Source organism: Hippocampus zosterae, chromosome 2 (genome assembly GCF_025434085.1).
Source record: "Hippocampus zosterae strain Florida chromosome 2, ASM2543408v3, whole genome shotgun sequence".
Lineage (NCBI taxonomy): Eukaryota > Metazoa > Chordata > Actinopteri > Syngnathiformes > Syngnathidae > Hippocampus > Hippocampus zosterae.
The window spans coordinates 25787892-25798562 of record NC_067452.1 but is presented as its reverse complement, the minus strand read 5'-3'; the positions used below and the strand labels follow the sequence as shown (position 1 = coordinate 25798562).

Below are 10671 nucleotides of genomic sequence, written 5' to 3'. Positions count from 1 at the left end.
ACATTGGTTTGCTCCACCCAGTAGGCAAGGCACCTGTGACAAGCAGGTTGAACAACAGTTGGAACCAGAATTGCATTTCACTGGTGAGAGAGGAGTTACTTTTTCAAAATGCAACGGCATTGCACATGTTCTTTCATGAACAAAAGAAGCACAAATGGGGTATGCTTGCCCATTTTGTGATGTTTTTCATTTTTATTTTTTTTTAATGGTTACTATCATCTGATTTGATTTGCCCGGACTTGTGATCTGTGTCAACCTGTGGAAATGTGTGGCCCAGTTTTGTCTCACAGACAAGATCTACTCTTGCTCCTTCTTTTGTCTCTTTGCTCTTCTGGAGGAAAATGTGAAATTCAAAAATCTGAATCCACAGCATCAGCCAGCGAGAGTCCTTTCCACAATGAAATTGATCAACCGCAGGCCTTCCCCGATGAGGAGAGGGCAAGTCTTCCTGTGTTTACAATGGACTATCCTCGGATACAAGTTCCCTTTGAATTCACACTCTGGGTACTGCTGGCCTCTTTTGCCAAAATAGGTAAGTCCTTTTTTCACTTGTGTCTGTCTGTGGATTAATTCTTATAAACAGAATGTATTAAAACAATATTCATAAACATTTGCTCTCTCTCCCTTGCTCCTTAAGGTTTCCACATTTACCAAAAAGTCACAATCTGGATCCCTGAGTCCTGCTTGCTGATTGTTATTGGACTTATTGTTGGCGCTATCATGCATTCCGTTAAAGAGGAACCGCCAGCTGTGCTCACCTCCAATGTCTTCTTCCTCTACATGCTTCCGCTTATCGTCCTGGAAAATGGCTACTTCATGCCCACTCGGCCCTTTTTCGAGAATGTCGGCACTGTGCTGTGGTATGCCGTGGTGGGAACTTTGTGGAACAGCATTGGCATTGGACTCTCACTCTTTGCCATTTGTCAGTTTGAAGTCTTTGGAGTTCAAGATATTAATCTGCAGGTTAGTAATGAGAACAAGCAGCATCAGGTGGATCACAAAAGTCAAAGGTCAAAAAAATTGTTGCAAAGTGATTCCTTAATATGTTTGTGCTCATATAAGTTTGTGTTCCTGGCAGGAAAATTTGTTATTTGCATCCATCATCTCTGCAGTGGACCCTGTGGCTGTGCTCGCCGTGTTTGATGACATTGATGTTAATGAGCAGACACACATTGTCATATTTGGAGAGGGACTCTTTAACGATGCTGTGACTGTGGTGAGTTTCCCCCTTTTGAATGGCAACAGCAACATTGCTATTTTTAGGCAGGGACAAAGACATTGGTCAAATTCCTCATTGTCTCGTGGGAACTAACAAGGCAGTCTTTAGTCTGGCTGGGTTTCACTCAAGAAGCTTCCCATTGATTGCATTGACGTACTTTCCTGTTTCTTGTTCGCGGCTATATGACCTTTGAAAACATCTTGATGACATACAGTACTACCCATCTAAACTGCAGCTGTCTGTGTGAATTAATCGTTTGAAACACTTTTTTTTGTCATTGCAGGTACTTTACAGCATGTTTTCCTTTGTAGCAGACATGTCAGCTTTTGAATCTTCAGATGTGTTTTTGGGCGTGGCTCGGTTCTTTGTTGTGGGGGCTGGAGGTCTCCTCTTTGGCCTTGTGTTTGGCTTTGTAGCGGCATTCACCACACGTTTTACCCACAATGCACGACAAATCGAGCCCCTTTTTGTCTTCATGTTCAGCTACTTGGCTTACCTGGCGGCCGAGCTGTTTGCCATTTCCAGTGTCCTTGCGTAAGTAGAACAAGCACACCGTACACATGATCGGCACCAACAGGTGCACGCATCTTAACATGGTGCCAGAATAGCAATGTAGTCCTATAGAGTCATTCTATTCGTAGAATTACTTTTGTTGCAGTACTGAAAGACTCAAGCGATTGTAATGCAGGATGCTCCAGATTCTTGTGGCCTAACAGAACATGTCAAACTTGCTCTCCCTCTTTCAAGAAAGAGAGAGTTCAATGTGATTTGTGAACGCTGTTTACTTAAACATGACTAAACATGCACTGTCGTGGTTTAATTTTTTTTTTATTGCCCTGCCCAGCGGCCCATTTCATAAGGGACACCTGCAAAATTTTGATCGCATAATACAAAAGTTGCATTAACCCTCGTCTTCAAAAGATAATTATATTTATATTCTTTAATGAATGGTTAATGTGTCTGTAGTACACAGTAGAATGGCTTACTCCATCTTGTAGTTAGTGTAATAGTAGTCAATATAGCTTTATGTTTGAACTGGTCACAGCAGTAAAAATTTGTGTTGGTTTGTCTGACCACATCAACAATAACACAACAGAACACATAACATAACATAACGATTCTAAAATATGATCATAACAACTAAGTACAAAGGCATCTTTTTTTCAAACATCCCACCATTAACAGAGTACAGTCTGACAAAAATGAGGGTGATTGATAACTCCCGTGTTCGAATGTCATATTTTAAGTCAACATGCATAACAAGCCCAATGAGACAAATTGTGCATGACAAAAGATGGAAGAACTGTGCTATTTATTTTAGAGCAGGAGGGTTCCTTCACAATGATACATACAGCAAAAAGAAAACAAATAACAATACTTTTCATTTTCATTCTTTTCAAGAAAATCGTCATCTCTTGCTACCATATCATGAGTGTCCATGCATGTCTGACCCCATGCAGGATTATAACATGTGCAATTACTATGAAGTACTACGTTGAGGAGAATGTGTCACAGAGGTCCTGCACGACCATCCGCCATGTGATCAAGATGTTGGCCACCATCTCTGAAACTCTCATCTTCTTCTTCCTGGGGGTTGTGACGATAACGACTGAACACGAGTGGAATTGGGCCTACATCCTGTTCACGCTCCTGTTTGCCCTCCTTTGGAGAGGAATTGGTAACTGGGGGCTGAACACATCCGTTTGCTCAATCAGATTTCACTCATCTGCTTGAGCTTTTTCCTTTCCCGCAGGCATCCTGGTTCTATCCCAGATTGTAAATCCATTCCGAACCATCCAGTTCACATTTAAGGATCAATTTGGTCTGGCCTACGGAGGCGTTCGAGGGGCCATCTGCTTCGCTTTGGTCTTCACTCTGCCTGACAGCATCAATAGGAAGAATTTGTTTGTCACTGCTTCCATCGCGATCATCATATTCACTGTTTTCATACAGGTGGGGACGGTTGCTATGCTTGGCCTCTTGAGTTTTGTCGCTGTAAAAATAGTCATGATCAATAGTAAATGCTAATAGCGCATAGTTTTTTTCTCTTGGCAGGGTATCAGCATCCGTCCCATCATAGAATATATAAATATCAGGAGGACCAACAAAGACTTGGGCACCATCAATGTAGAAATACACAACAGGGTAAGAATTATCGTTACACTTAATTATTTGTCTGTTCTGCTTGTTTCATATGATTCAATATTGTGCCAAGGTGATGGAGCACATTGTTTGCGGCATTGAGGACTTATGTGGGCAATGGAGTCACTACTATTGGAAAGACAAGTAGGGATTTAAATGTATAATGAAGTCTGGAATTTATTCAGTGATAACATTCATCCATGCCTTTTGTTTTCAATCTGTGGCTCAGGTTTAAAAAGTTCAATGACCGCTTTTTGAGACGCATCCTGCTTCGAGACAGCAGAGCAGAGTCCAGTATCGTGTCTCTGTACAAGAAACTTGAGCTGAAGACGGCTATTGATTTGCTGGACACATCTGTGGGTGACCTGAGTGCGGCACCGTCCATTGTATCGCTTCAGTAAGTGAAAAAAAAAACGTTATTTCCTGAGAGTTTACTTACTAGAATATTTGTTTCTATTAGGTCTTTGTTAATGTACTTGAAATCTTGAAATACACAAACTTGAACTTTCTTCATTTGAATATTTCTATTGTGTTCTCAATTATTGATTTAATGGCATTTTTGCAACAATGAATCCCTGGTTGATTTTTCTCACCAGCGACGAGAGGAAAAAATCGTCTCAACCCAATAAGAATTTCCTGGCTGCTGATGTGCGGAAGATGCATGACATCCTGTCAAAGAACATGTACAAGATAAGAGAGAGGGTAAGATGAGTGGTTCCAATTTCCAATTCCATTCACTGGGTCATCAACCTGGTGCCCAAGGACCACATGAGTTGCTGAACAACGAAATTAAACTCCTGATATCGTAGCAATGATTAAATCATTGTTGATAATTACTGTACTGTGGGGAATGATTCACATCATCAATGTCTTAATGTATGTAATGACCAATATCATTAAAAATAGCCTGTGCATTCCTGTGCAGACGATGGCTTACACCAACAAACTCAACCAGCCTGACAATAGCCGAGCCAGGGAGATTTTGATTCGCCGACACGCGAGCATCAGGCGCAGCATCCGAGCTGCAAGTTTTCGTGAGATGGTCGGTTTGTTTTTAAAAGTGACACACGTACACGGATCTCAAACAGCCCCCCCAAACAGTTCCACTTCATAGAGTCCTGATTCTTCTTCTTCCAGCCTGCTCAGAATTTGGCCAAATCCCAAAAATATTACTCTCTGCCACCGGGAGTGGATCCAGAGATTGCTTTTGCACTCAGAAGACGAAGTCATGGTGAGTTCATAAAGTTTAAACATATTTGTCACAAGACCATTTTTACTTAATTTTTTTATGATCCTGCCAATGTGTTTCAGTAGTGAGTGGTGAATTAGGCCGCCACCGACAACACTCTTCATCCCGCCCCATGATTCCTTTGAGAAGGCTGAACACTGTCAAGGAGTCGACGCGTGCAGTAGGTCAGCCTGATTCATCTCCCGAGGAGAATGTGTTGGAAGAGAGGCATCCCAGGGGTCATCCAGTCTCAGCCCCACGGAAGCTCAGCTCTGAATGGGATCAGCCTACTGCGGGGAAGGAGGAAACCGTGGCTCCACCCCCATTACCTGTGCCTCCTGGCTGGGTTGCCGACAGCCAGAACATCAGGGATAATGGGGCTGGAGATCCACTACTTGGACACTTGTCACAGGGGTCTCAAGAGGCTGGGAGGTCCTGAAAGGTTGGACTTGGTTAACTTAACAACTTGGACACAAATGTCAGTGGAAAAAACAAAATAAAACTGATGTTAGTTCATGAAGCTTGGCGCGACCTGTATGGTAAACAAGCAGTGCATATCTAAATCATTTTACAGTGAACTCCACTGCTGGGGATAGGGACTGAGTGCGACCATGAATAGCGAAGATTTGCATGTAATGTAATTGACGCATCCCATGAAAAGCTGGTCGCGCATACTGTATGTAGATGCCGCGAGATGGTGGTAAAGCACTATATATGTCTAAATCAGTGGTTCTTAACCTTGTTTGCGGTACCGAACCCAACCGGTTCATATGCACATTCAACGAAGCCTTCATTGTTGAAAAACAAAAATATGACTTTTTAAAAATTCAAGACATAAAAAACACATTTATTAAAAACGGAAAAAAGTAAATAAAATGTCAACACATAAGATATTTATTTATTTATTTATTTTCATTTTACGACGTACTATTACGACATTCACACGTTCACTACTGAGCAACGAAATTTCCAGCAGCACTGATTGGACCAGCAATGTAATGTGATTATCTGCAGCCAGTGATGGCCAAGCGGGCGTGTCATAACTTATTGACATGTTGACTCGGGTATTTCTTAGCCCCTGAGGCTCTGTCGAACCCCTGAGATCGTTCCACCGAACCCCTGGGGTTCGATCAAACCCAGGTTAAGAACCACTGCTCTAAATAAATGTGCATCGATCCTTATTTGACACCAAAATTCCACTAGATTGCAAATGCACCATCAAAAACCAAAAACACGGCAACAAGACAAGTTTTTCAGTGAAGATCAGAGGATAGGTCGCCCCAATCCAGTCGCTGAACCACAGCACAATGTTCAGCCGATCAGAATGGCACAGAGTGTAGACCTTCCTTAAATCCTACAGATATCTGCCATATCCATTCCATTCTACTCCAATTCCGTTCGTTGTATTTTTATTTTATTTTTATTAATTAATTTTTTTTTTCAACCACAGTGGCATCTGTAGCTGTCCTTCAGGTTAATGAAAATGTGAGACATTTTCAGATGGCTGTTGCACTTTATTTGTAGGTTGGTACCTTCAGATAGCCTGTAGAGTCATCTTTTAAAACTGTGAAAACCAAGCATAAATGGATATAATATCATTTCCAAGATCATGACAAATTGCACTGACATTTATACCTGTGCATGCATGAGCATGAAGAAAATGAATGTGTGTGTTACTTTCCATGGTTAATAATTTAAGATTTAAGACCTCAATTCCGTCTCTCCTTTCGGGATTAAAGTCTGTGCTGCATTTTGTATTGAAATTCTTGATTTATATTTATATATCACTCTGCTCTGTGCCTGAAAAAGCCTCTTTCTAAAGTTTCAGAGACTTGTGACATCACGTCACCTTACAGGAGGTTTCCTACTAAAGTTTTATGAAACCGTTTTAAGTGGAAAGTTACCATTGAACATTGTCCCAGTATCCACTTCACAACAAAAACCATGTACAGTACAATTACAACACTTCACAATAAAAGCAAGCCCAAGAAAAAAAAAGAAACACTGAAAAATAATAATTAAACAGAAAAGGATGAGATCATGTGCCAAAATACAGAGTAAAATCGTATGTTTTCAGACGAAATGTAAAAATTACAGTGGAGGTAGCGTCTTTGATGTACAAACGTTGAAACGTATATTCTTAAATGTCTACATGTTTTTTTTGTAAACTGTCAGATTTTTTAGATCGTTTTATTTTTTGTATATAAGTTTGATCTTGAAAAGCTTGCATACTATGGATATTTTTCATATGTTGTCATTTATAGCTATGATGTTTCTGGAAAAAAAATGTCCACCTGTTGCTGAACTTGACCCTGTATGAATAAATATGACTAAATATGTTACTATATTGCATATGATATGCATGTTATTCGATTATTATTAAGAAAACCTGATGTGCTTAAGATTAAACAAGGGCAATTTGGTAGGGTTTTTTTGTTTTTGCTTCTTTTCATTTCCCTTTCCACTACAGTACAAATAACATCGTGTGCCTGTGGGTCAGACACGTTGAATGCATCACTACACATTAGAAACACACACTGGCAAAATTTCTTTTAAACAGCATCTCCTACTGGGAGATGCTGCGTTTTGAATGTGCGAACGTCTGCAATGTAAATCCTGATCAAGAGACATCTTCCAACTCTATGTGGGAGGCATTGGCCAACCTCCTGAATTTTACTCCACAACAGCTCAGTATGGGAGGGAGGCCGTCAAAGTGACAACGCTTCACGGCGAGAAGGACAGAAGAGGTGTGTTTAGTCTCTGATGTAGCTTAACGGCAATATCAGCGAAGCAGACATCAGACTTCTTGCTGGAGGAAGGAAACCTCAATTGATCGGATAAAGTGGCAGTCCATGAACGTGAGGTGCAAAGATGAACCAAACGGCATCCGTCTCTCATCAGATTGAATGTCACCCCACCAAGGATGTCAAGGTGGGATACTTTGTTATTGTCAGCGATGCGTACTTGCCAGTGTCACAACAGCTTGGCAAGCAACTATAGAAGAATCACGAATGTGCTCAGTGTTAAACAAGTGTCAGTGAAAATTCTTATATTGGCATAGAAGCATTGCAGAATTAACTGTCTGGCACTTGTTACAGTTTCGTCATTATCTAAGATGGTCAATGTCACCACGCGTGATTTGTTTTGGGTGTGTCTGTCCACATGCGTTTAAAAGGTGCAAGACTGATTTTTGGTGGTGCGGTGGGCGATTGGTTAGCACGTCTGCCTCACAGTGCAGAGGTGCAGGGTTCGATTCTGGCTCCTGCCTTCCTCTATGGAGTTTGTATTCCGGTTTCCTCCCACATTCCAAAGAAAACATGCGTGGCAAGTTAATGGAACACTCTAAATTGTCCTCAGGTGTGATTGTCGTCTTTGTGTGCCCTTTGATTGGCTGGCAACCAGTTCAGGCTGTACCCTGCCTACTGCCCGAAGACAGCTGTGATAGGCTCCAACACACCTGCGATGCTAGAGATAATAAGTGGATTACAACATTGATGGATGGATGGATGGATGGATGGATGGATGGATGGATGGATGGATGGATGGAAGGCTGATATGGCACTTCAAAAGGACTCCCCGAAACACTCAAGACAAACATTATTATACTTCAGTCTAGACACCGCTTGATTCGCCGCAGAATAAAATCACATTGCAGCTGGCCTACCCATTAAAATAAAGCTGTAAAAATCTCCAATTGTTAAAGATATAATGTGCTATGAGGGGTTTTCACCAAAACAAGTCAATCACCAAATATATATGTCAGATCACCAAAAGCTGAGAATGTCTTTCAAATGACATCAACACAATGTAAAAATCTCAATAACAAAAATCTAATGTGACTCAAATGAAACTGTGACTTGTGTTCTACTCACCAAAAAAGTGAGTTTGCACAGCCCACACTGCAAGCTGCGGCATCATTGCCAAGTTAACAGGAGTGTGAGAGGAGATGCAGAAAAAAAATCCTGCTTGCTTATATTCATTGTTTATTAGAGATTAGCTTCTTCACATCACAGGCATCACATCTACTTCGATGCCATCATTTTTTGTGAACAAACAGCAACAAAAAAAAAAAACGAACACACTGCTATTAGTGTGACAAACAATAAAACAGTCCAGACCCCTATTCCTCAACAGATTATAATTATTCAACAAGATTGTTTTGTTTTGTGAATCTGTAGCATCTAAGTCTCACGGGTCAAGTTGAGCCTTCATCACCTGGTTGCACTGCACTTGATTAGCACATTTTGCTAGGTGGCGGCTACAAAAATGTATGTGATTATTTATTTATGTATTTGTTTATTTGCTTGTTTCTTTACTTTTTTGTTTGTGTATTTATGGTGAGGATGCCATCATCATGTACTGGTATTTATGGACAGGAGCACCACTCTGAATAATCACGTTTGCACTTCTGCTTTGGCCACACCGAGGGAAGCCACTTGAAATCTCAATCTTCTGCAGCTACTTTGGGCAAAATTTGACATTTAATCCCCCAAAGCAAGTCTGCTGCTTTATGCAAGATGTAGACATTCAAATACAGTTAGCTTTTTTAAATAAAAAATGAACACTGTAATCCATGGCTGGTATCCAGGAGCTAACACAACAAGTCGCAGAGGATTTTTATGGGAGAGGCGGGGGTGTGGGGGTGGGCGTGAAAAGCTCTTATCATGATTGATACTGTCATTTAAAGACTTATCTTCCATTTTAACCTTTTCATGCATGCAATATTTTAACCTACAAAGCATTGGGCATATTACTTAAAAAATAATTTGTTTTTGCTATTTACAATTACTTCTTCCAAAAATTAAATTCATTATTAACTCAGCTACTGCCTTGTAAAAGTGACTAGTTACTCAGCAAAGTAATCAAGATCTATTGTGTAAAATAACTTTCGAATAGTTCAATGAATGACGACATTTTGATGCTTCATTGCAACCAGCACTGCAGCAGCACAATTGGTGCTAATCACTCTATCACAGGAGCACAACTGACATGGTGACCATCTTATTGCATCAGCACAATTTGCGCACATTACAATAGCGGGGACAGAGCAGTACTGTACATGGCAGTAATGGCAACGGCGGCAACGTTAGATTACTTAGTTACTCAAACGTCAACGCAGTTAGTAACATTGTTAAACATCATGATTTTTAAAGAGTTTTCAAAATAATCTTTCATATAGTAGAAATCAAATTTTAAATAGCCGTGAGACCTGTGATTAAAGTACACCTGAAACACAAAGATGCACAAATGACTTACTCATCAACATGCTACATTTGAATGGAGTTTACCAAGGACAAAAAAGTGACTTTGCTCCTTTGCAGGGAAGTACTTTTTCATCTGCAATGTGTAACCTTTCATCCCACTCAATTTCACTGTCTCCTTCAAGTGCAGCAGCACCTCTTTTCTATTTGCTAAATTAGCCTGAGCACATTGGTTGACTTTGAGCTCCTGCTGGAAGTCAGACATGACGTCGTGGTTCGATTCATTCTTTCACAGCCAAACTCCTTCATCACCAGAAATATGGATTCTTTCTGAGTCAAGCAGCTGCAAAGAGTAAATTTCAGACCAGTCTTTCTTTCTTAACTTAGTAAGTAAATTCAGTTCAGTGGGCCTCACCAGGCAAATCCCCTCTGACACAGAATTAGATCATCAGAGTGAGGATGCCAAGTGAAACTGGGTTGACTGATTTTACTCATTGAATGACACCATTTTTTTTAAGTAGTAAAAGCAGCTCCGAGCAGGAGGGGGTTCTCTTGTGTGTTTACTGACCGGAGAGAAGCTCGACAGATGCCAACGAGAGCACCAATGCTTTTGCTTTTTCTCTGTCATTTTGGACTTTGACAAGTGAGGTAAGGAAGGTTCGATGCTTCGTGTCTGAGTCGCTGAAGAGCAAGATGATGGAGCCAGAACTGAGATTCCTGGAGGTGAGGTGTCCCTCTGACTTTTCTGTTGTCATTGCTGATATGGAAATTCTTTTTAGTCAAGGTGTCTTCGTTGTGAAAATGAAATCGGTCTACCTTGCAATCAGTCTGAGACAAATACCTCCTCTCGGTTCTGCATACGTCAGATCAGTTGGCTCAAG

General features: G+C 40.8%; 2 protein-coding genes across 3 annotated transcripts in view; both read left to right on the top strand.

Annotated features, from left to right (window-relative positions):
- Positions 1-25: 25 nt before the first annotated feature.
- On the top strand, positions 26-7019 carry LOC127596636 (sodium/hydrogen exchanger 2-like). 2 transcript variants are annotated; one of them, XM_052059355.1, is made up of 13 exons: positions 26-532; positions 638-963; positions 1079-1216; positions 1503-1753; positions 2680-2897; positions 2973-3172; positions 3275-3364; positions 3435-3505; positions 3591-3758; positions 3958-4063; positions 4287-4403; positions 4499-4592; positions 4676-7019. In XM_052059355.1, exons 1-13 carry the CDS (start codon positions 265-267, stop codon positions 5026-5028), a joined length of 2400 nt encoding a protein of 799 aa, XP_051915315.1. In that variant the 5' UTR covers positions 26-264; the 3' UTR covers positions 5029-7019. The 2 variants fall into 2 exon arrangements, with proteins under 2 accessions (XP_051915315.1, XP_051915314.1); XM_052059354.1 differs by having other exon boundaries at positions 4673-7019.
- A 254-nt stretch (positions 7020-7273) lies between these two features.
- LOC127596635 (inactive dipeptidyl peptidase 10-like) overlaps positions 7274-10671 on the top strand; it is a 28051-nt gene continuing 24653 nt past the window's right edge. The window contains exon 1 of the mRNA XM_052059352.1: positions 7274-7520. Within this exon, the coding sequence (XP_051915312.1) occupies positions 7461-7520 (60 nt within the window). The 5' untranslated portion in view covers positions 7274-7460. The remainder of the gene's footprint in view (positions 7521-10671) is intronic.

Excerpts from the sequence above, each read along its gene's own strand:
- LOC127596636 (XM_052059354.1), top strand. The coding sequence starts at position 265 with ATGTGTGGCCCAGTTTTGTCTCACAGACAAGATCTACTCTTGCTCCTT. Across the intron at positions 3,173-3,274 it reads TATTCACTGTTTTCATACAG|GGTATCAGCATCCGTCCCAT; the intron begins GTGGGGACGGTT and ends TTCTCTTGGCAG. Across the intron at positions 3,506-3,590 it reads CACTACTATTGGAAAGACAA|GTTTAAAAAGTTCAATGACC; the intron begins GTAGGGATTTAA and ends TCTGTGGCTCAG.